The following is a 25,390-nucleotide window of genomic DNA, read 5'->3' as shown; positions in this document are numbered from 1 at the left end:
GAGGGGACTGTGAGTGAGGGGACTGTGAGTGAGGGGACTGTGGAGTGAGGGGACTGTGAGTGAGGGGACTGTGAGTGAGGGGACTGTGAGTGAAGGGACTGTGAGTGAAGGGACTGTGAGTGAAGGGACTGTGAGTGAAGGGACTGTGAGTGAGGGGACTGTGAGTGAGGGGACTGTGAGTGAGGGGACTGTGAGTAAAGGGACTGTGAGTGAGGGGACTGTGAGTGAAGGGACTGTGAGTAAAGGGACTGTGAGTGAGGGGACTGTGAGTGAGGGGACTGTGAGTGAAGGGACTGTGAGTGAGGGGACTGTGAGTGAGGGGACTGTGAGTGAGGGGACTGTGAGTGAAGGGACTGTGAGTGAAGGGACTGTGAGTGAGGGGACTGTGAGTGAGGGGACTGTGAGTGAGGGGACTGTGAGTGAAGGGACTGTGAGTGAGGGGACTGTGAGTGAGGAGACTGTGAGTGAGGGGACTGTGAGTGAAGGGACTGTGAGTGAGGGGACTGTGAGTGAAGGGGACTGTGAGTGAGGGGACTGTGAGTGAGGGGACTGTGAGTGAAGGGACTGTGAGTGAGGGGACTGTGAGTGAGGGGACTGTGAGTGGGGACTGTGAGTGAAGGGACTGTGAGTGAAGGGACTGTGAGTGAAGGGACTGTGAGTGAAGGGACTGTGAGTGAAGGGACTGTGAGTGAGGGGACTGTGAGTGAGGGGACTGTGAGTAAAGGGACTGTGAGTGAGGGGACTGTGAGTGAAGGGACTGTGAGTGAAGGGACTGTGAGTGAAGGGACTGTGAGTGAAGGGACTGTGAGTGAGGGGACTGTGAGTGAGGGGACTGTGAGTGAGGGGACTGTGAGTGAGGGGACTGTGAGTGAGGGGACTGTGAGTGAGGGGACTTTGAGTGAGGGGACTGTGAGTGAGGGGACTGTGAGTGAGGGGACTGTGAGTGAAGGGACTGTGAGTGAAGGGGACTGTGAGTGAGGGGACTGTGAGTGAAGGGGACTGTGAGTGAAGGGACTGGGAGTGAAGGGACTGGGAGTGAAGGGACTGTGAGTGAAGACTGTGAGTGAAGGGACTGTGAGTGAAGGGACTGTGAGTAAAGAGACTGAGTGAGGGGACTGTGAGTGAAGGGGACTGGGAGTGAGGGGACTGTGAGTGAGGGGACTGTGAGTGAGGGGACTGTGGAGTGAGGGGACTGTGAGTGAGGAGACTGTGAGTGAAGGGACTGTGAGTGAAGGGACTGTGAGTGAGGAGACTGTGAGTGAAGGGACTGTGAGTGAAGGGACTGTGAGTGAAGGGACTGTGAGTGAAGGGACTGTGAGTGAGGGGACTGTGAGCGAGGGGGCTGTGAGGGAAGGGGACTGTGAGTGAGGAGACTGTGAGTGAGGGGACTGTGAGTGAGGAGACTGTGAGTGAAGGGACTGTGAGTGAGGGGACTGTGAGCGAGGGGGCTGTGAGGGAAGGGGACTGTGAGTGAGGGGACTGAGTGAGGTGACTGTGAGGGAGGGGACTGTGAGTGAGGGGACTGTGAGTGAAGGGACTGTGAGTGAGGGGACTTTGAGTGAGGGGACTGTGAGTGAAGGGACTGTGAGTGAGGGGACTTTGAGTGAGGGGACTTTGAGTGAAGGGACTGTGAGTGAGGGGACTGTGAGTGAGGGGACTGTCAGTGAGGGGACTGTGAGTGAAGGGACTGTGAGTGAAGGGACTGTGAGTGAAGGGACTGTGAGTGAAGGGACTGTGAGTGAGGGGACTGAGTGAGGAGACTGTGAGTGAAGGGACTGTGAGTGAGGGGACTGTGAGTGAAGGGACTGTGAGTGAGGGGACTGTGAGTGAAGGGACTGTGAGTGAAGGGACTGTGAGTGAAGGGACTGTGAGTGAAGGGACTGTGAGTGAAGGGACTGTGAGTGAGGGGACTGTGAGTGAAGGGACTGTGAGTGAAGGGACTGTGAGTGAGGGGACTGAGTGAAGGGACTGTGAGTGAAGGGACTGTGAGTGAGGGGACTGTGAGCGAGGGGACTGTGAGTGAGGGGACTGTGAGTGAGGGGACTGTGAGTAAAGGGACTGTGGAGTGAGGGGACTGTGAGTGAGGGGACTGTGAGTAAAGGGACTGTGAGTAAAGGGACTGTGAGTGAAGGGACTGTGAGTGAGGGGACTGTGGAGTGAGGGGACTGTGAGTGAGGGGACTGTGAGTGAAGGGACTGTGAGTGAAGGGACTGTGAGTAAAGGGACTGTGAGTGAGGGGACTGTGAGCGAGGGGACTGTGGAGTGAGGGGACTGTGAGTGAAGGGACTGTGAGTGAAGGGACTGTGAGTAAAGGGACTGTGAGTGAAGGGACTGTGAGTGAGGGGACTGTGGAGTGAGGGGACTGTGAGTGAGGGGACTGTGAGTGAAGGGACTGTGAGTGAAGGGACTGTGAGTGAAGGGACTGTGAGTGAGGGGACTGTGGAGTGAGGGGACTGTGAGTGAGGGGACTGTGAGTGAAGGGACTGTGAGTGAGGGGACTGTGAGTGAGGGGACTGTGGAGTGAGGGGACTGTGAGTGAAGGGACTGTGAGTGAGGGGACTGTGAGCGAGGGGACTGTGGAGTGAGGGGACTGAGTGAAGGGACTGTGAGTGAAGGGACTGTGAGTGAGGGGACTGTGAGTGAAGGGACTGTGAGTGAGGGGACTGTGAGCGAGGGGACTGTGGAGTGAGGGGACTGTGAGTAAAGGGACTGTGAGTGAAGGGACTGTGAGTAAAGGGACTGTGAGTGAAGGGACTGTGAGTGAGGGGACTGTGAGTGAAGGGACTGTGAGTGAAGGGACTGTGAGTGAGGGGACTGTGAGTGAGGGGACTGTGAGTGAAGGGACTGTGAGTGAAGGGACTGTGAGTGAAGGGACTGTGAGTGAGGGGACTGTGAGTGAAGGGACTGAGTGAAGGGACTGTGTGTGAAGGGACTGTGAGTGAGGGGACTTTGAGTGAGGGGACTTTGAGTGAGGAGACTGTGAGTGAAGGGACTGTGAGTGAGGGGACTGTCAGTGAGGGGACTGTGGAGTGAGGGGACTGTGAGTAAAGGGACTGTGAGTGAAGGGACTGTGAGTGAAGGGACTGTGAGTGAAGGGACTGTGAGTGAGGGGACTGAGTGAGGAGACTGTGAGTGAAGGGACTGTGAGTGAAGGGACTGTGAGTGAGGGGACTGTGAGTGAAGGGACTGTGAGTGAAGGGACTGTGAGTGAAGGGACTGTGAGTGAGGGGACTGTGAGTGAAGGGACTGTGAGTGAGGGGACTGTGAGTGAAGGGACTGTGAGTGAGGGGACTGTGAGTGAGGGGACTGTGAGTGAAGGGGACTGTGAGTGAGGGGACTGTGAGTGAAGGGACTGTGAGTGAAGGGGACTGTGAGTGAAGGGACTGTGAGTGAAGGGACTGTGAGTGAGGAGACTGTGAGTGAAGGGACTGTGAGTGAAGGGACTGTGAGTGAGGGGACTGTGAGTGAAGGGACTGTGAGTGAAGGGACTGTGAGTGAGGAGACTGTGAGTGAGGGGACTGTGAGTGAGGAGACTGTGAGTGAAGGGACTGTGAGTGAGGGGACTGTGAGCGAGGGGGCTGTGAGTGAAGGGGACTGTGAGTGAGGGGACTGAGTGAGGGGACTGTGAGGGAGGGGACTGTGAGTGAGGGGACTGTGAGTGAAGGGACTGTGAGTGAGGGGACTTTGAGTGAGGGGACTGTGAGTGAAGGGACTGTGAGTGAGGGGACTTTGAGTGAGGGGACTGTGAGTGAGGGGACTGTGAGTGAAGGGACTGTGAGTGAGGGGACTGTGAGTGAAGGGACTGTGAGTGAAGGGACTGTGAGTGAGGAGACTGTGAGTGAGGGGACTGTGAGTGAGGAGACTGTGAGTGAAGGGACTGTGAGTGAGGGGACTGTGAGCGAGGGGGCTGTGAGTGAAGGGGACTGTGAGTGAGGGGACTGAGTGAGGGGACTGTGAGGGAGGGGACTGTGAGTGAGGGGACTGTGAGTGAAGGGACTGTGAGTGAGGGGACTGTGAGTGAAGGGACTGTGAGTGAAGGGGACTGTGAGTGAAGGGACTGTGAGTGAAGGGACTGTGAGTGAGGAGACTGTGAGTGAAGGGACTGTGAGTGAAGGGACTGTGAGTGAGGGGACTGTGAGTGAAGGGACTGTGAGTGAAGGGACTGTGAGTGAGGAGACTGTGAGTGAGGGGACTGTGAGTGAGGAGACTGTGAGTGAAGGGACTGTGAGTGAGGGGACTGTGAGCGAGGGGGCTGTGAGTGAAGGGGACTGTGAGTGAGGGGACTGAGTGAGGGGACTGTGAGGGAGGGGACTGTGAGTGAGGGGACTGTGAGTGAAGGGACTGTGAGTGAGGGGACTTTGAGTGAGGGGACTGTGAGTGAAGGGACTGTGAGTGAGGGGACTTTGAGTGAGGGGACTTTGAGTGAGGAGACTGTGAGTGAGGGGACTGTGAGTGAAGGGACTGTGAGTGAGGGGACTGTGAGTGAGGAGACTGTGAGTGAGGGGACTGTGAGTGAAGGGACTGTGAGTGAGGAGACTGTGAGTGAGGGGACTGTGAGTGAAGGGACTGTGAGTGAGGGGACTGTGAGTGAGGGGACTGTCAGTGAGGGGACTGTGGAGTGAGGGGACTGTGAGTAAAGGGACTGTGAGTGAAGGGACTGTGAGTGAAGGGACTGTGAGTGAGGGGACTGTGAGTGAGGGGACTGTGAGTGAAGGGGACTGTGAGTGAAGGGACTGTGAGTAAAGGGACTGTGAGTGAGGGGACTGTGAGTGAGGGGACTGAGTGAGGAGACTGTGAGTGAAGGGACTGTGAGTGAAGGGACTGTGAGTGAGGGGACTGTGAGTGAAGGGACTGTGAGTGAAGGGACTGTGAGTGAAGGGACTGTGAGTGAGGGGACTGTGAGTGAGGGGACTGTCAGTGAGGGGACTGTGGAGTGAGGGGACTGTGAGTGAAGGGACTGTGAGTAAAGGGACTGTGAGTGAAGGGACTGTGAGTGAGGGGACTGAGTGAGGAGACTGTGAGTGAAGGGACTGTGAGTGAAGGGACTGTGAGTGAGGGGACTGTGAGTGAAGGGACTGTGAGTGAAGGGACTGTGAGTGAAGGGACTGTGAGTGAAGGGACTGTGAGTGAGGGGACTGTGAGTGAAGGGACTGTGAGTGAAGGGACTGTGAGTGAGGGGACTGTGAGTGAAGGGACTGTGAGTGAGGGGACTGTGGAGTGAGGGGACTGTGAGTGAGGGGACTGAGTGAAGGGACTGTGAGTGAAGGGACTGTGAGTGAGGGGACTGTGAGTGAAGGGACTGTGAGTGAGGGGACTGTGAGTGAGGGGACTGTGAGTGAGGGGACTGTGAGTGAGGGGACTGTGAGTGAGGGGACTGTGAGTGAGGGGACTGTGAGCGAGGGGACTGTGAGCGAGGGGACTGTGGAGTGAGGGGACTGTGAGTGAGGGGACTGTGAGTGAAGGGACTGTGAGTAAAGGGACTGTGAGTGAAGGGACTGGGAGTGAGGGGACTGTGAGTGAAGGGACTGAGTGAAGGGACTGTGAGTGAAGGGACTGTGAGTGAAGGGACTGTGAGTGAAGGGACTGTGAGTGAAGGGACTGTGAGTGAGGGGACTGTGAGCGAGGGGACTGTGGAGTGAGGGGACTGTGAGTAAAGGGACTGTGAGTGAAGGGACTGTGAGTAAAGGGACTGTGAGTGAGGGGACTGTGGAGTGAGGGGACTGTGAGTGAAGGGACTGTGAGTGAAGGGACTGTGAGTGAAGGGACTGTGAGTGAGGGGACTGTGGAGTGAGGGGACTGTGAGTGAAGGGACTGTGAGTGAAGGGACTGTGAGTGAAGGGACTGTGAGTGAGGGGACTGTGGAGTGAGGGGACTGTGAGTGAGGGGACTGTGAGTGAAGGGACTGTGAGTGAAGGGACTGTGAGTGAAGGGACTGTGAGTGAGGGGACTGTGGAGTGAGGGGACTGTGAGTGAGGGGACTGTGAGTGAAGGGACTGTGAGTGAAGGGACTGTGAGTGAGGGGACTGTGAGTGAGGGGACTGTGAGTGAAGGGACTGTGAGTGAAGGGACTGTGAGTGAGGGGACTGTGAGTGAGGGGACTGTGAGTGAAGGGACTGTGAGTGAAGGGACTGTGAGTGAGGGGACTGTGGAGTGAGGGGACTGTGAGTGAGGGGACTGTGAGTGAAGGGACTGTGAGTGAAGGGACTGTGAGTGAAGGGACTGTGGAGTGAAGGGACTGTGAGTGAGGGGACTGTGAGTGAGGGGACTGTGAGTGAAGGGACTGTGAGTGAAGGGACTGTGAGTGAAGGGACTGTGAGTGAAGGGACTGTGAGTGAGGGGACAGTGGAGTGAGGGGACTGTGAGTGAAGGGACTGTGAGTGAAGGGACTGTGAGTGAAGGGACTGTGAGTGAGGGGACTGTGAGTGAAGGGACTGTGAGTGAAGGGACTGTGAGTGAGGGGACTGTGGAGTGAGGGGACTGTGAGTGAGGGGACTGTGAGTGAAGGGACTGTGAGTGAAGGGACTGTGAGTGAAGGGACTGTGAGTGAGGGGACTGTGAGTGAGGGGACTGTGAGTGAAGGGACTGTGAGTGAGGGGACTGTGAGTGAGGGGACTGTGAGTGAAGGGGACTGTGAGTGAAGGGACTGTGAGTGAAGGGACTGTGAGTGAAGGGACTGTGAGTGAAGGGACTGTGAGGGAAGGGGACTGTGAGTGAGGGGACTGTGAGTGAAGGGACTGTGAGTGAAGGGACTGTGAGTGAGGGGACTGTGAGTGAGGGGACTGTGGAGTGAGGGGACTGTGAGTGAGGGGACTGTGAGTGAAGGGACTGTGAGTGAAGGGACTGTGAGTGAAGGGACTGTGAGTGAGGGGACTGTGAGTGAGGGGACTGTGAGTGAAGGGGACTGTGAGTGAAGGGACTGTGAGTGAAGGGACTGAGTGAAGGGACTGTGAGTGAAGGGACTGTGAGTGAAGGGACTGTGAGTGAGGGGACTGGGAGTGAGGGGACTGTGAGTGAGGGGACTGTGAGTGAAGGGGACTGTGAGTGAAGGGACTGGGAGTGAGGGGACTGTGAGTGAAGGGACTGTGAGTGAGGGGACTGTGAGGGAAGGGGACTGTGAGTGAAGAGACTGTGAGTGAGGGGACTGTGAGTGAAGGGACTGTGAGTGAGGCGACTGTGAGTGAAGGGATTGTGAGTGAGGGGCTGTGAGTGAGGGGCAGTGGTGGAGTGGCAGTACTGAGGGAGCGCCGCACTGTCGGAGGGGCGGTACTGAGGGAGCGCCGCACTGTCGGAGGGGCAGTACTGAGGGAGAGCCGGGGCGGTACTGAGGGAGCGCCTCACTGTCGGAGGGGCGGTACTGAGGGAGCGCCGCACTGTCGGAGGGGCGGTACTGAGGGAGCGCCGCACTGTCGGCGGGGCGGTACTGAGGGAGCGCCGCACTTTCGGAGGGACGGTACTGAGGGAGCGCCGCACTGTCGGAGGGGCGGTACTGAGGGAGCGCCGCACTGTCGGAGGGGCGGTACTGAGGGAGCGCTGCACTGTCGGAGGGGCGGTACTGAGGGAGCGCCGCACTGTCGGAGGGGCGGTACTGAGGGAGCGCCGCACTGTCGGAGCGCCGGTACTGAGGGAGCGCCGCACTGTCGGAGGGGCGGTACTGAGGGAGCGCCGCACTGTCGGAGGGGCGGTACTGAGGGAGCGCCGCACTGTCGGAGGGGCGATACTGAGGGAGCACCGCACTGTCGGAGGGGCGATACTGAGGGAGCACCGCACTGTCGGAGGGGCGGTGAGTGAGGAGACTGTGAGTGAGGGGACTGTGAGTGAAGGGACTGAGTGAGGGGACTGTGAGTGAAGGGACTGTGAATGAGGGGACTGTGAGTGAGGGACTGTGAGTGAGGGACTGTGAGTGAGGGACTGTGAGTGAGGGGACTGGGAGTGAGGGGACTGTGAGTGAGGGGACTGTGAGTGAAGGGACTGTGAGTGAGGGGACTGTGAGTGAGGGGACTGTGAGTGAGGGGACTGTGAGTGAGGGGACTGCGAGTGAGTGGACTGCGAGTGAAGGGACTGTGAGTGAAGGGACTGTGAGTGAAGGGACTGTGAGTGAGGGGACTGTGAGTGAGGGGACTGTGAGTGAAGGGACTGCGAGTGAAGGGACTGCGAGTGAGACGACTGCGAGTGAGACGACTGCGAGTGAGGGGACTGCGAGTGAGGGGACTGCGAGTGAGGGGACTGCGAGTGAAGGGACTGCGATTAAGGGGACTGCAAGTGAGGGGACTGCGAGTGAGGGGACTGCGAGTGAGGGGACTGTGAGTGAGGGGACTGTGAGTGAGGGGACTGCGAGTGAGACGACTGCGATTAAGGGGACTGCGAGTGAGGGGACTGTGAGTGAGGGGACTGTGAGTGAGGGGACTGTGAGTGAGGGGACTGTGAGTGAAGGGACTGTGAGTGAGGGGACTGTGAGTGAGGGGACTGCGAGTGAGACGACTGCGAGTGAGGGGACGGTGAGTGAGGGGACTGTGAGTGAGGGGACTGTGAGTGAGGGGACTGTGAGTGAGGGGACGGTGAGTGAAGGGACTGAGTGAGGGGACTGTGAGTGAGGGGACTGTGAGTGAAGGGACTGTGAGTGAAGGGACTGTGAGTGAGGGGACTGTGAGTGAGGGGACTGCGAGTGAGACGACTGTGAGTGAGGGGACTGTGAGTGAGGGGACGGTGAGTGAAGGGACTGTGAGTGAGGGGACTGTGAGTGAGGGGACTGTGAGTGAGGGGACTGTGAGTGAGGGGACTGTGAGTGAGGGGACTGTGAGTGAGGGGACTGTGAGTGAGGGGACTGTGAGTGAAGGGACTGTGAGTGAGGGGACTGTGAGTGAGGGGACTGTGAGTGAGGGGACTGTGAGTGAGGGGACTGTGAGTGAGGGGACTGTGAGTGAAGGGACTGTGAGTGGGGACTGTGAGTGAGGGGAATGTGAGTGAAGGGACTGTGAGTGAGGGGACTGTGAGTGAGGGGACTGTGAGTGAGGGGACTGTGAGTGAGGGGACTGCGAGTGAAGGGACTGTGAGTGAAGGGACTGTGAGTGAGGGGACTGTGAGTGAAGGGATGGCGAGTGAGGGGACTGCGAGTGAAGGGACTGCGAGTGAAGGGACTGTGAGTGAGGGGACTGTGAGTGAAGGGACTGTGAGTGAGGGGACTGTGAGTGAAGGGACTGTGAGTGAAGGGACTGCGAGTGAGGGGACTGCGAGTGAAGGGACTGTGAGTGAGGGGACTGTGAGTGAAGGGGACTGTGAGTGAGGGGACTGTGAGTGAGGGGACTGTGAGTGAGGGGACTGTGAGTGAGGGGACTGTGAGTGAAGGGACTGTGAGTGAGGGGACTGTGAGTGAGGGGACTGTGAGTGAGGGGACTGTGAGTGAGGGGACTGTGAGTGAGGGGACTGTGAGTGAAGGGACTGTGAGTGAGGGGACCGTGAGTGAGGGGACTGTGAGTGAGGGGACTGTGAGTGAGGGGACTGTGAGTGAAGGGACTGTGAGTGAGGGGACTTCGAGTGAGACGACAGCGATTGAGGGGACTGCGAGTGAGGGGACTGTGAGTGAAGGGACTTTGAGTGAGGGGACTGTGAGTGAGGGGACTGTGAGTGAGGGGACTGCGAGTGAGGGGACGGTGAGTGAAGGGACTGTGAGTGAAGGGACTGAGTGAGGGGACTGGGAGTGAGGGAGCTGTGAGTGAAGGGACTGTGAGTGAAGGGACTGTGAGTGAGTGACTGTGAGTGAGGGGATTGGGAGTGAGGGGACTGTGAGTGAAGGGACTGTGAGTGAAGGGACTGGGAGTGAGGGGACTGTGAGTGAGGGGACTGTGAGTGAAGGGACTGTGAGTGAGGGACTGTGAGTGAGGGGACTGTGAGTGAGGGGACTGTGAGTGAGGGGACTGTGAGTGAGGGGACTGTGAGTGAGGGGACTGTGAGTGAAGGGACTGTGAGTGAAGGGACTGTGAGTGGGGACTGTGAGTGAGGGGACTGTGAGTGAGGGGACTGTGAGTGAGGGGACTGTGAGTGAGGGGACTGTGAGTGAGGGGACTGTGAGTGAAGGGACTGGGAGTGAGGGGACTGAGGGAGCGGCGGTACTGAGGGAGCGCCGCACTGTCGGTTGGGCGGTCCTGAGGGAGTGCCGCACTGTTGGAGGGGCGGTATTGAGGGAGCGCCGCATTGTCGGAGGGGCGGTACTGAGGGAGCGCCGCACTGTCGGAGGGGCGGTACTGAGGGAGCGGCACACTGTCGGAGGGGCGGTACTGAGGGAGCGCCACACTGTCGGAGGGGCGGTACTGAGGGAGCGCCGCACTGTCGGAGGGGCGGTACTGAGGGTGCGCCGCACTGTCGGAGGGGCAGTACTGAGGGAGCGCCGCACTGTCGGAGGGGCGGTACTGAGGGAGCGCCGCACTGTCCGAGGGGCGGTACCGAGGGAGCGCCGCACTGTCGGAGGGGCGGTACCGAGGGAGCGCCGCATTGTCGGAGGGGCGGTACCGAGGGAGCGCCGCATTGTCGGAGGGGCGGTACCGAGGGAGCGCCGCACTGTCGGAGGGGCGGTTCTGAGGGAGCGCCGCACTGTCGGAGGGGCGGTACTGCGGGAGCGCCGCACTGTCGGAGGGGCGTTACTGAGGGAGCGCCGCACTGTCAGACGTGGATGTAAAAGTTCCCACGGCCACTATTGGAAGAAGAGCAGGGGGGAGTTCTCCCCGGTGTCCTGGGGCCAATATTTATCCCTCACCCAACATCACTAAAAACAGATGATCAGGTCATTATCACATTGCTGTTTGTGGGAGTTTGCTGTGCGCAAATTGCCTGCCGCGTTTCCTGCATTACAACAGTGACCAGACTTCAAAAAAAGTCCTTCATTGGTTGTCCTGAGGTCATGAAAGAGGCTATAGAATTGCAAGCTATTGTGCTTTCTTTCTTTCCTTCTTATTCTCCTTCGCTCCTCCTTTCCTCCCTACTTTCCTCCCTTCTTTCCTTCCAGTTACCGTTTCTCTTGTTTCCTGCAGAAACCGACCCCGACCCGCGAAGGAAGGTGACGGGCAGCACCGTGATCCTGACCGCAGTTCAGAAAGAGGACACGGCCATCTACCAGTGCGAGGCCCGCAACAAGCACGGGACGCTCCTCGCCAACATCATCGTGCAGGTCATCGGTAGGTCGGCCGAACGGCCCTCTCGCCTTGTGCCTGCCTGTTAGCGGGGAGCGCAGTGGGGGCAAAGGGCGCAGTACCCCGCCCAGCCTCGGAAACATGGGCTACGTCACTCCCAATCCATTACACACAGTCTGTGTCACTCCCAGTCCATTACACGCAGTCTGTGTCACTCCCAGTCCATTACACACAGTCTGTGTCACTCCCTATCCATTACACACAGTCTGTGTCACTCCCTATCCATTACACGCAGTCTGTGTCTCTCCCAGTCCATTACACACAGTCTGTGTTACTCCCAGTCCATTACACACAGTCTGTGTCACTCCCAGTCCATTACACACAGTCTGTGTCACTCCCAATCCATTATACACAGTCTGTGTCACTCCCAGTCCATTACACACAGTCTGTGTCACTCCCAATCCATTACACACAGTCTGTGTCACTCCCAGTCCATTACACACAGTCTGTGTCACTCCCAATCCATTACACACAGTCTGTGTCACTCCCAATCCATTACACACAGTCTGTGTCACTCCCCGTCCATTACACACAGTCTGTGTCACTCCCAATCCATTACACACAGTCGGTGTCACTCCCAATCCATTACACACAGACTGTGTCACTCCCAGTCCATTACACACAGTCTGTGTCACTCCCAGTCCATTACACACAGTCTGTGTCACTCCCAGTCCATTACACACAGTCTGTGTCACTCCCAGTCCATTACACACAGTCTGTGTTACTCCCAGTCCATTACACACAGTCTGTGTCAATCCCAGTCCATTACACACAGTCTGTGTCACTCGCAGTCCATTACACACAGTCTGTGTCACTCCCAATCCATTACACACAGAATGTGTCACTCCCAGTCCATTACACACAGTCTGTGTTACTCCCAGTCCATTACACACAGTCTGTGTCATTCCCAGTCCATTACACACAGTCTGTGTCAATCCCAGTCCATTACACACAGTCGGTGTCACTCCCAGTCCATTACACACAGTCTGTGTCACTCCCAGTCCATTACACACAGTCTGTGTCAGTCCCAGTCCATTACACACAGTCTGTGTCAGTCCCAGTCCATTACACACAGTCTGTGTCAGTCCCAGTCCATTACACACAGTCTGTGTCAGTCCCAATCCATTACACACAGTGTGTGTCACTCCCAGTCCATTACACACAGTCTGTGTCACTCCCAATCCATTACACACAGTCTGTGTCAGTCCCAGTCCATTACACACAGTCTGTGTCACTCCCAATCCATTACACACAGTGTGTGTCACTCCCAGTCCATTACACACAGTCTGTGTCACTCCCAGTCCATTACACACAGTCTGTGTCACTCCCAGTCCATTACACACAGTCTGTGTCTCTCCCAGTCCATTACACACAGTCTGTGTCAGTCCCAGTCCATTACACACAGTCTGTGTCACTCCCAATCCATTACATACAGTCTGTGTCACTCCCAATCCATTACACACAGTGTGTGTCACTCCCAGTCCATTACACACAGTCTGTCTCACTCCCAGTCCATTACACACAGTCTGTGTCACTCCCAGTCCATTACACACAGTCTGTGTCACTCCCAATCCATTACACACAGTCTGTGTCACTCCCAGTCCATTACACACAGCCTGTGTCACTCCCAATCCATTACACACAGTCTGTGTCACTCCCAATCCATTACACACAGACTGTGTCACTCGCAGTCCATTACACACAGTCTGTGTCACTCCCCGTCCATTACACACAGTCTGTGTCACTCCCAGTCCATTACACACAGTCTGTGTCACTCCCAATCCATTACGCACAGTCTGTGTCACTCCCAATCCATTACACACAGTCTGTGTCACTCCCAGTCCATTACACACAGTCTGTGTCACTCCCAGTCCATTACACACAGTCTGTGTCACTCGCAGTCCATTGCACACACACTGTGTCACTCCCAGTCCATTACACACAGTCGGTGTCACTCCCAGTCCATTACACACAGTCTGTGTCACTCCCAGTCCATTACACACAGTCTGTGTCACTCCCAATCCATTACACACAATCTGTGTCACTCCCCGTCCATTACACACAGTCTGTGTCACTCCCAATCCATTACACACAGTCTGTGTCACTCCCAGTCCATTACACACAGACTGTTTCACTCCCAATCCATTACACACAGTCTGTGTCACTCCCAGTCCATTACACATAGTCTGTGTCACTCCCAATCCATTACACACAGTCTGTGTCACTCCCAGTCCATTACACACAGTCTGTGTCACTCCCAGTCCATTACACACAGTCTGTGTCACTCCCAATCCATTACACACAGTCTGTGTCACTCCCAATCCATTACACACAGTCTGCGTCACTCCCAATCCATTACACACAGTCTGTGTCACTCCCAATCCATTACACACAGTCTGTGTCACTCCCAATCCATTACACACAGTCCTGTGTACAACACACTCCAGCATGTGCTCTGTCCGGTGTATAACACGCTCCAGCCCGTGCGCTGTCTTGTGTATAACACACTCCAGCCCGTGTGCTGTCTTGTGTATAACACGCTCCAGCCCGTGCACTGTCTTGTGTATCACCCACTCCAGCCTGTGCGGTGTCTTGTGTATCACACACTCCAGCCTGTGCGCTGTCTTGTGTATCACACACTCCAGCCTGTGCGCTGTCGTGTGTATCACACACTCCAGCCTGTGCGGTGTCTTGTGTATCACACACTCCAGCCTGTGCGCTGTCTTGTGTATCACACACTCCAGCCCGTGCACTGTCTTGTGTATCACACACTCCAGCCTGTGCGGTGTCTTGTGTATCACACACTCCAGCCTGTGCGCTGTCTTGTGTATCACCCACTCCAGCCTGTGCGCTGTCTTGTGTATCACACAATCCAGCCTGTGCGCTGTCTTGTGTATCACACACTCCAGCCTGTGCGCTGTCTTGTGTATCACAAGATGTTGATTCCCAGCTGCCCTCTGCACCCTGTGGCCTGTTGCTTGCAGTCAGTACATTGTTTCCGATGTGGTGTTGAAGCCAGCCCTGAGGTCTGTGTGTGTGTTTCCCCTCTCTCTGTTCCCAGAGTTGCCGGCTCAGATCCTGACCCCTCCGAATGAGAAATACGAAATCGTGGAGAAGCAGACCGCGTACCTTCACTGCAAAGCCTTTGGGGCACCGACCCCCAAAATCCTGTGGTAAGCACAGCACCGGGAGGGCACGGGGAATGGTTCCGTGGGTCTGTCGGTGACACGGGGAGTTAGATACTGGCGGGGTGGTAGGGGGGGATAAAGATTCCTCTCTCCGGCTGCAAGGGCGGTGCGACAGCAGCTCTGGCACGTGTCAATGGGTTTCTAATGTAAACGGGCCGGGGACATTCCATACTATATTCAAAATCCTCCACCAGCCCTGCTGAAAGGAGGGTGTAGGAGTCTACGTACTCCTAACAAAAAATACGGAACTCGGAGAGGTTCAACAGAAAAGGTTTAATTGTTGAGACTGCATGTTGAACACAAAATGGCGTCAGAGACTACACCAAGTCCGACTGCCTTTCATCAGTCCACAGCTTCGACTGCTCCTCCCCCGCTCTGGGCTTAACTATGTTGCAGATCGAGTTTCTTAAAGGTGTGATCCTTCTTAAAGGCACGACGCCTGATTTATAGTCTACGGACTGAAAAGCGGATTGTGTCCTTTCTGTGATCGGTACGCCACAAGGGTGTAACTACAGCTCGACACCCGACAGAGAGAGCTGCTCCCGTACTGACGCCGTCACTGTCTCCCTCTAGTGTTACCCTGCAAGCAGTGCTGAAGGGGTGTTAAAGGGACAGGAACTCACCCAATGCTCACGCGCGCAGTCCAGGCTCACGTGTCACGCACGGCCACACGTAAAGAAAGAAAGACTCCCATTTCTCCAGCGCCTTTCACCACCTCAGGACCTCCCAAAGCGCTTCACAGCCAATTAAGGACATTTTTTGAAGTGTGGTCACTGTTGTAATGTAGGAAACGCGGCGGCCAATTTGCGCACAGCAAGCTCCCACAAACAGCAATGACCAGATAACCAGTTTTTAGTGATGTGGGTTGAGGGATAAATATTGGCCCCAGGACACCGGGGAGAACTCCCCCCTGCTCTTCTTCCAATAGTGGCCGTGGGATCTTTTACATCCACCTGAGAGGGCAGACGGGGCCTCGGTTTAACGTCTCATCCTGAAAGACGGCACCTCCGACAGTGCGGCGCTCCCTCAGTACCGCCCCTCGGACAGTGCGGCGCTCCCTCAGTACCGCCCCTCCGACAGTGCGGCGCTCCCTCAGTACCGCCCCTCCGACAGTGCGGCGCTCCCTCAGTACCGCCCCTCCGACAGTGCGGCGCTCCCTCAGTACCGCCCCTCGGACAGTGCGGCGCTCCCTCAGTACAGCCCCTCCGACAGTGCGGCGCTCCCTCAGTACCGCCCCTCCGACAGTGCGGCGCTCCCTCAGTACCGCCCCTCCGACAGTGCGGCGCTCCCTCAGTACCGCCCCTCCGACAGTGCGGCGCTCCCTCAGTACCGCCCCTCCGACAGTGCGGCGCTCCCTCAGTACCGCCCCTCCGACAGTGCGGCGCTCCCTCAATACCGCCCCTCCGACAGTGCGGCGCTCCCTCAGTACCGCCCCTCCGACAGTGCGGCGCTCCCTCATTACTGCCCCTCCGACAGTGCGGTGCTCCCTCAGTACTGCCCCTCCGACAGTGCGGCGCTCCCTCAGTACCGCCCCTCCGACAGTGCGGCGCTCCCTCAGTACCGCCCCTCCGACAGTGCGGCGCTCCCTCAGTACCGCCCCTCCAACAGTGCGGCGCTTCCTCAGTACTGCCCCTCCGACAGTGCGGCGCTCCCTCAGTACTGCCCTCCGACAGTGCGGCGCTCCCTCAGTACCGCCCCTCCGACATTGCGGCGCTCCCTCAGTACCGCCCCTCCGACAGTGCGGCGCTCCCTCAGTACCGCCCCTCCGACAGTGCGGCGCTCCCTCAGTATTGCCCCTCCGACAGTGCGGCGCTCCCTCAGTACCGCCCCTCCGACAGTACTGCCCCTCTGACAGTGCAGCGCTCCCTCAGTACCGCCCCTCCGACAGTGCGGCGCTCCCTCAGTACAGCCCCTCCGACAGTGCGGCGCTCCCTCAGTACTGCCCCTCCGACAGTGCGGCGCTCCCTCAGTACCGCCCCTCGGACAGTGCGGCGCTCCCTCAGTACAGCCCCTCCGACAGTGCGGCGCTCCCTCAGTACCGCCCCTCCGACAGTGCGGCGCTCCCTCAGTACCGCCCCTCCGACAGTGCGGCGCTCCCTCAGTACCGCCCCTCCGACAGTGCGGCGCTCCCTCAGTACCGCCCCTCCGACAGTGCGGCGCTCCCTCAGTACCGCCCCTCCGACAGTGCGGCGCTCCCTCAATACCGCCCCTCCGACAGTGCGGCGCTCCCTCAGTACCGCCCCTCCGACAGTGCGGCGCTCCCTCATTACTGCCCCTCCGACAGTGCGGTGCTCCCTCAGTACTGCCCCTCCGACAGTGCGGCGCTCCCTCAGTACCGCCCCTCCGACAGTGCGGCGCTCCCTCAGTACCGCCCCTCCGACAGTGCGGCGCTCCCTCAGTACCGCCCCTCCGACAGTGCGGCGCTTCCTCAGTACTGCCCCTCCGACAGTGCGGCGCTCCCTCAGTACTGCCCTCCGACAGTGCGGCGCTCCCTCAGTACCGCCCCTCCGACATTGCGGCGCTCCCTCAGTACCGCCCCTCCGACAGTGCGGCGCTCCCTCAGTACCGCCCCTCCGACAGTGCGGCGCTCCCTCAGTATTGCCCCTCCGACAGTGCGGCGCTCCCTCAGTACCGCCCCTCCGACAGTACTGCCCCTCTGACAGTGCAGCGCTCCCTCAGTACCGCCCCTCCGACAGCACGGCGCTCCCTCAGTACCGCCCCTCCGACAGTGCGGTACTCCCTCAGTACGGCCCCTCCGACAGTGCGGAGCTCCCTCAGTACCGCCCCTCCGACAGTGCGGCGCTCCCTCAGTACCGCCCCTCCGAGAGTGCGGCGCTCCCTCAGTACCACCCCTCCGACAGTGCGGCGCTCCCTCAGTACCGCCCCTCCGACAGTGCGGCGCTCCCTCAGTACCGCCCCTCCGACAGTGCGGCGCTCCCTCAGTGGCGGGGTGTGATTCTCCCAGTCGGGTACAGAAAACAATCAATAAGGCTAATGGGATGCTGGCCTTTGTATCTCGAGGACTAGAATACAAGGGGATCGAAGTTATGCGGCAGCGGTGCAAAGCCCTGGCTAGAGCACACCTCAGCGCGGCACCGGAGTGTCAGCCTAGATTTCTGTGCTCAAAGCTCTGACATTTGCCCCAGCGTGAGCCTGGCTGGACGGGCGGGGAGATGGGGGAGGAGGTGGGGAATGGAGCGGGGTGCGGGGGAGGCGGGGGCAGTGTGCGTTCCGATTGCTGGTTGCCGGAATTGATTTTCCCGATTTTTTTTTTGTGTGTTTTGCCGTAGGAGCAAGGAAGACATGGAGGCAGTCCTGCAGGACATGCGCTACTTCCTGAACACCAGCGGGACGCTGCGCATCGACGACGCGCGGAAGGCGGACGGGGGCGTGTACACCTGTAACGCTTTGAACCCAATCGGTGAAGACAACATGACCGCCACCCTGGTTGTTAAAAGTAAGGACATAAGAACATCAGAAATAAGAGCAGGAGGAGGCCAGTCAGCCCCCCTCGAGCATGTTACATTAGGAACAGGAGGAGGCCATTCAGCCCCCCGCGAGCCTGTTACATTAGGAACAGGAGGAGGCCATTCAGCCCCCCGCGAGCCTGTTACATTAGGAACAGGAGGAGGCCATTCAGCCCCTCGAGCCTGTTACATTAGGAACAGGAGGAGGCCGTTCAGCCCCCTCGAGCCTGTTACATTAGGAACAGGAGGAGGCCTTTTCAGCCCCTCGAGCCTGTTACATTAGGAACAGGAGGAGGCCATTCAGCCCCCTCGAGCCTGTTACATTAGGAACAGGAGGAGGCCATTCAGCCCCCTCGAGCCTGTTACATTAGGAACAGGAGGAGGCCATTCAGCCCCCTCGAGCCTGTTACATTAGGAACAGGAGGAGGCCATTCAGCCCCTCGAGCCTGTTACATTCGGAACAGGAGGAGGCCATTCAGCCCCTCGAGCCTGTTACATTAGGAACAGGAGGAGGCCATTCAGCCCCTCGAGCCTGTTACATTAGGAACAGGAGGAGGCCATTCAGCCCCTCGAGCCTGTTACATTAGGCACAGGAGGAGGCCATTCAGCCCCTCGAGCCTGTTGCATTAGGAACAGGAGGAGGCCATTCAGCCCCTCGAGCCTGTTACATTAGGCACAGGAGGAGGCCATTCAGCCCCTCGAGCCTGTTACGTTAGGCACAGGAGGAGGCCAATCAGCCCCTCGAGCCTGTTACATTAGGCACAGGAGGAGGCCATTCAGCCCCCTCGAGCCTGTTACATTAGGAACAGGAGGAGGCCATTCAGCCCCTCGAGCCTGTTACATTAGGAACAGGAGGAGGCCATTCAGCCCCCTCGAGCCTGTTACATTAGGAACAGGAGGAGGCCATTCAGCCCCTCGAGCCTGTTACATTAGGAACAGGAGGAATGGCGGAAGAGGCTCGAGGGGGCTGAACAGCCTCCCCCTGCTCATTGTGGCCTTGAATCTCGGCCTGGAATGACCACAAACGCAATTGTGTTGGAAGCACCAATGGATAGGCCCAGGGAAAGAGCTCGGCGCTTAGGAACCTTAAAAGTGGTGCTGAGGACCAAAACTCCTCAGGACAGCGTTAAAACCAAACATTTTGCCGACAAGAAAAGGCAGGAAGTGCCCGCCTTTAAATAGCGCTCCCCCAGCCCCTTTCCCGACTTGAAATCGTCCCCCCCCTCTACCTGTCGTTCCTAGCAGCAGGCGCTAAGGCAGAGGGCGCCACTCAATTTCCGGACCGGGGCGTTGCACGCTTCACTGACGTCACGATCTGCGGGCCGCAGGGGATCGTGGCGGTAGTGTTCAGCGCCGCCGCAAAACGACTGGCCAATTTCGCGAGCGGCGCTAAAATCGCCGCGGCCGGCCGCCAAGTTCCTAGCGCCCCACGGAGGTGCTAACGGGAGGCGCCAACCAACCGAATTTTTCCCCCATAGAGTTCAAAAGCCAGGAAGTTTTGTTAAACCTTTATAAAACACTGGTTAGACCCCAGCTGGAGTATTGTGTCCAGTTCTGGGCACCGCACTTTAGGAAGGACGTGAAGGCTTTGGAGAGGGTGCAGAGGAGATTGACCAGAATGGTTCCAGGAATGAGGGACTTCAGTGATGTGGAGAGACTGGAGAAGCTGGGATTGTCCTCCTTAGAGCAGAGAAGGTTAAGGGGAGATTGACCAGAATGGTTCCAGGGATGAGGGACTTCAGTGATGTGGAGAGACTGGAGAAGCTGGGATTGTTCTCCTTAGAGCAGAGAAGGTTAAGGGGAGATTGACCAGAATGGTACCAGGGATGAGGGACTTCAGTGACGTGGAGAGACTGGAGAAGCTGGCGTTGTTCTCCTTAGAGCAGAGAAGGTTAAGGGGAGATTGACCAGAATGGTACCAGGGATGAGGGACTTCAGTGACGTGGAGAGACTGGAGAAGCTGGGATTGTTCTCCTTAGAGCAGAGAAGGTTAAGGGGAGATTGACCAGAATGGTACCAGGGATGAGGGACTTCAGTGATGTGGAGAGACTGGAGAAGCTGGGATTGTTCTCCTTAGAGCAGAGAAGGTTAAGGGGAGATTGACCAGAATGGTACCAGGGATGAGGGATTTCAGTGATGTGGAGAGACTGGAGAAGCTGGGATTGTTCTCCTTAGAGCAGAGAAGGTTAAGGGGAGATTGACCAGAATGGTACCAGGGATGAGGGACTTCAATGATGTGGAGAGACTGGAGAAGCTGGGATTGTTCTCCTTAGAGCAGAGAAGGTTAAGGGGAGATTGACCAGAATGGTACCAGGGATGAGGGACTTCAGTGATGTGGAGAGACTGGAGAAGCTGGGATTGTTCTCCTTGGAGCAGAGAAGGTTAAGAAGAGATTTGATAGAGGTGTTCAAAATCATGAGGGGTTTTGATGGAGTAAATAAGGAGAAACTGTTTCCAGTGGCAGGAGGGTCGGTAACCAGAGGACACAGATTGAAGGTGATTGGTAAAAGAATCCGAGGCGACACGGGGAAAAACTTTTTTACGCAGCGAGTGGTTAGGATTTGGAATGCGATGCCTGAGAGGGCGGTGGATACAGATTCACTAGGAGCCTTCGAAAGGGATTTGGAGAAATACTTAAAGGAGAAACAATTGCAGGGATATGGGGAAAGAGCGGGCGAGTGGGACCGACTGGATTGCTCTCCTACAGAGCCAGCACAGACTGGATGGGCCGAATGTCCTCCTTCTGTGCTGCACCATTCTCTGATTATGTGATAGCGGCATATTGATGCGCTATCAATTACTCATAAAAGACTGAGAGTTAAGAGAGTAACTAAAGGCTTTTATTAACAAAAGAATGAAGGTCTGCCTCGAGTGGTCGACCGGTCCAGAAATACAAAGGGCTGGGGAGCAGTCACCTTTATACTAGGACTTGTGGGAGCCGTCAGCCGAGGCATGTCCAGGCATGTACACAGTGGAATACAAACAGTGGTTTACCACATTCACCCCTTGTTTAAAATTGAGTCCGGCGGGGTGAAGTGTATTAAAAGTTAGTGTATTGGAGTCTCTCCGGAGGTCTTGTCTGCCGCTGTGATCGGCGTGGCGACGGCAGGGGTAGTGGAGCTTCCCGCGTCGAGTCCTGCGTAGGCTGTGGCACAGGCGTGTTGTCCTCGTAGATGTCGAGCGGGTCGCGGGGCCCAGGCCTGCCGTCTGCTGGGGCTGGATATCGGGTCGTGGGGGGTGGTGGTAGTGAGTAGTGGGTTACTGCGGCCCCCGAGGGTGCAAGGTCTCTTATGGAGACTGTGTCCTCCCGCCCGTCCGGGTATGCGATGTAAGCATACTGGGGGTTGGCGTGGAGGAGGTCGGCCCTCTCGACCAGGGGGTCCGTTTTATGGGTCCTCACGTGCCTTCTCAGTAGGACCGGCCCTGGGGATGTCAGCCATGGCGGTAGCGATGTCCCCGATGTGGACTTCCTTGGGAAGACAAACATTTTCTCATGAGGGGTGGTGTTAGTGGCAGTGCAGAGCAGTGACCGAATAGAGTGGAGCGCATCGGGGAGCACATCCTGCCAGCGGGAGGTTGGAAGGCCCCTAGACTTTAAGGCTAGCAGGGCGGCCTTCCAAACTGTCGCATTTTCTCTTTCCACCTGTCCGTTCCCCCGGGGGTTGTAACTGGTGGTCCTGCTTGTGGCAATACCCCTAGTTAGCAGGTACTGACGGAGTTCGTCGCTCATAAACGATGAGCCCCGGTCGCTATGGATATAGCTGGGGAAACCGAACAGGGTGAAGTGGTCGTTCAGACATTTAATGACCGTGGCACTGGTCATGTCCGGGCAGGGGATGGCGAACGGGAAACGGGAGTACTCATCAATAATATTGAGGAAGTACACATTGCGGTCGGAGGAGGGGAGAGGCCCTTTAAAATCAACGCTCAGGCGCTCGAAGGGGCGAGTGGCTTTTATCAGGTGGGCCCTGTCTGGTCTATAAAAGTGCGGTTTGCACTCAGCGCAGACTTGGCAGTTCCTGGTCATGGTCCTGACCTCCTCAATAGAGTAAGGCAGGTTGCGGGCCTTGATGAAGTGGAAGAACCTGGTGACCCCCGGGTGGCAGAGGTCATTGTGGAGGGCCCGCAGTCTATCGATCTGCGCGCTGGCGCAGGTGCCACGCGATAGCGCATCCGGGGGTTCATTGAGCTTCCCGGGCCGGTACAAGATCTCGTAATTGTAGGTGGAAAGTTCAATTCTCCACCTCAAGATCTTGTCATTTTTGATTTTGCCCCTCTGCTTGTTGTTAAACATGAAAGCAACTGAACGCTGGTCAGTGAGCAGGGTAAATCGTTTTCCGGCCAGGTAGTGCCTCCAATGACGCACAGCCTCCACAATCGCCTGGGCCTCCTTCTCAACAGCGGAGTGTCTGGTCTCCGGGCCTTGGAGGGTTCGTGAAAAGAAGGCCACGGGTCTCCCCGCCTGATTGAGGGTAGCGGCCAGGGCAAAGTCGGACGCGTCGCTTTCCACCTGGAAGGGGATGGATTCGTCCACTGCGTGCATGGTGGCTTTGGCAATGTCCTCCTTGATACGGTGGAAGGCTAAGCGGGCCTCTGCCGTCAAGGGAAAAGAGGTGGACTTGATCAGCGGATGGGCCTTGTCCGCATAGTAGGGGACCCACTGGGCGTAATAGGAGAAAAACCCTAGGCACCTCTTCAGGGCCTTGAGGCAGTGGGGCAGTGGGAGTTCCATAAGGGGACGCATCCGGTCGGGGTCGGGGCCGATGACTCTGTGTTCCACAACACAGCCAAGGATGGCGAGGCGGTTTGTGCGGAATATGCACTTCTCCTTGTTATATGTCAGGTTCAGGAGTTGGGCGGTGCGGAGGAATTTTTCGAGGTTTGCGTCATGGTCCTGCAAGTCACGGCCGCAGATGGTCACATTGTCCAGATATGGGAAAGTGGCCTGCAACGCATTTTGATCTACCATCCGGTCCATCTCCCTTTGGAAGACGGAGACCCCGTTGGTGACGCCAAAGGGAACCCTAAGGAAGTGATAGAGGCGGCCGTTTGCCTCAAAGGCAGTATACTGGCAGTCCTCAGGGCGGATAGGGAGCTGGTGGTACGCTGATTTCAGGTCAATGGTCGAGAAGACGCGGTACTGCGCGATCTGGTTGACCATATCAGCTATGCGGGGGAGTGGGTAGGCGTCCAGCAGGGTGTAGCGATTTATTGTCTGGCTGTAGTCGATGACCAGGCGCTGCTTCTCGCCGGTCTTAACGACCACAACCTGGGCTCGCCAGGGGCTGGTGCTGCCCTCAATAATCCCTTCCTTCAGGAGCCGCTCCACTTCGGTTTTAATGAAAACCCTGTCCCCGGCACTGTATCGCCTGCTCTTTGTGGCGATGGGCTTACAGTCGGGGGTGAGGTTAGCAAACAGTGGGGGGGGGGGGTGACTCTGAGTGTGGAGAGGTTGCACCTGGTGCGCGGCGGGCAATTTGGGAGCTGCTGGCTGCGGACTGTGAGTGGGGGTAGGGGTCCACCGTACGCCATCGTAACACTTTTAAGGTGGCACTGAAAATCTAACCCCAGCAGGACGGCAGCGCAGAGGTCGGGCAGGACCAGAAGTTTAAAATGATCGTACACAGTCCCGTCTACTATTAGTGTCACCACGCAGTAGCCGCCGAGGTCCGCCGACTGGGACTCGGAGGCCATAGAAATCCGCTGGTGCGCAGGCAGGACTGGGAGAGAGCAACGCCGCACCGTGTCGGGGTGGATGAAGCTCTCCGTGCTCCCAGAGTCAAAAAGGCAGATTGTATCGTGACCATTTACCTTAATGTCCATTGTGGAACTGGCCAGCTGGTGCGGTCTCGCTTGGTCCAGTGTAACGGATGCCAGCGTAGGGGTCGGTGTGTCGCTGCGGGTATCAGATGAGGCGGTGTTGGGGGCCTGCTGCGTTCCGGCTGTCGTCCAAGATGGCGGCGTCCATGATCCCCATGTGGCTGGAGGCGTCCAAAATGGCTGCTGTACCGGTGGTTCGCACATGGCCGGGGAGGCCCAAGATGGCGGCCCGCATGGCCCACACGCGGCGCTGCTGGGGTTCGGGGTGGCTTTGGCCCTGCAGACGCTAGCGTAGTGTCCCTTCTTCCCGCAGCCCGAGCAGATCGCGTTTTTCGCCGGGCAGCGCGCTCTGGGGTGTTTTGCCTGGCCACAGAAGTAGCATTTCTGGCCTTGGGGCACTGCTGTCTGGCCTTGGGACACTGCTGCGGTAGTTGGGCCGTTGCTGGGGTGTGGCTGGGGTGGCACGGCGCTATGAGGCGGTCCTACCGTGTCCCAGGCTGTCATTCCCCGCGGCGTCCACGGTGCAGAGGAGTAGGCATCCATGCCCCGGTAGGCTGCATCCAATGATAGTGCGAGTTCAGAGGCCTTGTTGAGGTCGAGGTCACTCTGCTCCAACAGTCGCTGTCGGGTGTAATTGGATCTGTGGCCCGCTACAAAAGCGTCCCGGATAAGTTCCTCTGTGTACACGGCGGCCTTTACATCCTTACAACCACAGGCCCGGCCAAGCACAGACAGTGCCTGAAGGTATTCCATGGTCGATTCCCCAGGTTGTTGTTTACGACTCCCCAGAAGGTGCCTGGCGTACACTTCGTTCACTGGGCGCGTGTACTGGTCCTTGAGGAGCTTGATAGCGTCCGCGTACGAGGTCGCGTCTTGGATGACCGAGTACACTCGGTGGTTCACTTTGGAGGTCAGGACATCCAGTTTGTCCTCGTCCGATTTGATTGCTGCGGAGGCGGTCAGGAATTTTTCGAAACACTTAAGCCAGTGAGTAAACTTGGTGGATGAGTCCGCCTCCCGATGATCTAAGTCCAGGCATGCTGCTGTGAGGATCTTCTCCATTATAAAAATTTTGTTAATAAAATTGACGCGCTATCAATTACTCATAAAAGACTGAGAGTTAAGAGAGTAACTAAAGGCTTTTATTAACAAAAGAATGAAGGTCTGCCTCGAGTGGTCGACCGGTCCAGAATACAAAGGGCTGGGGAGCAGTCACCTTTATACTAGGACTTGTGGGAGGAGTCAGCCGAGGCATGTCCAGGCATGTACACAGTGGAATACAAACAGTGGTTTACCACACATATTGACCTGTATAACGGTATATTGACCTGTATAACAGTATATTGACCTGTATAACAGTATATTAACCTGTATAACGGTATATTAACCTGTATAACGGTATATTAACCTGTATAACGGTATATAACGGTATATTGACCTATATAACGGTATATTGACCTATATAACGGTATATTAACCTGTATAACGGTATATTAACCTGTATAACGGTATATAACGGTATATTGACCTATATAACGGTATATTGACCTATATAACGGTATATTGACCTATATAACGGTATATTAACCTGTATAACGGTATATTAACCTGTATAACGGTATATAACGGTATATTGACCTATATAACGGTATATTGACCTGTATAATGGTATATTGACCTGTATAACGGCATATTGACCTGTATAACAGTATATTGACCTATATAACGGTATATT

At 56.9% G+C, this 25,390-nt stretch overlaps 1 protein-coding gene across 1 annotated transcript in view; it reads left to right on the top strand.

Moving 5' to 3' along the window:
- The window catches only part of LOC147086755 (contactin-5-like), a 380,876-nt gene that overhangs the window by 245,518 nt on the left and 109,968 nt on the right, over positions 1-25,390 (top strand). The window contains exons 11-13 of the mRNA XM_085978315.1: positions 11,022-11,165; positions 14,242-14,353; positions 17,659-17,825. Of these exons, the coding sequence (XP_085834441.1) occupies positions 11,022-11,165; positions 14,242-14,353; positions 17,659-17,825 (423 nt within the window). The remainder of the gene's footprint in view (positions 1-11,021; positions 11,166-14,241; positions 14,354-17,658; positions 17,826-25,390) is intronic.

Source organism: Somniosus microcephalus, unplaced genomic scaffold, assembly GCF_052327205.1.
Source record: "Somniosus microcephalus isolate GS21.2 unplaced genomic scaffold, FLI_Smic_1.0 unresolved_chr7, whole genome shotgun sequence".
NCBI classification, from domain to species: domain Eukaryota; kingdom Metazoa; phylum Chordata; class Chondrichthyes; order Squaliformes; family Somniosidae; genus Somniosus; species Somniosus microcephalus.
Note: the sequence above shows the minus strand (reverse complement) of the source record. Positions and strands in the feature narration are given on the sequence as shown.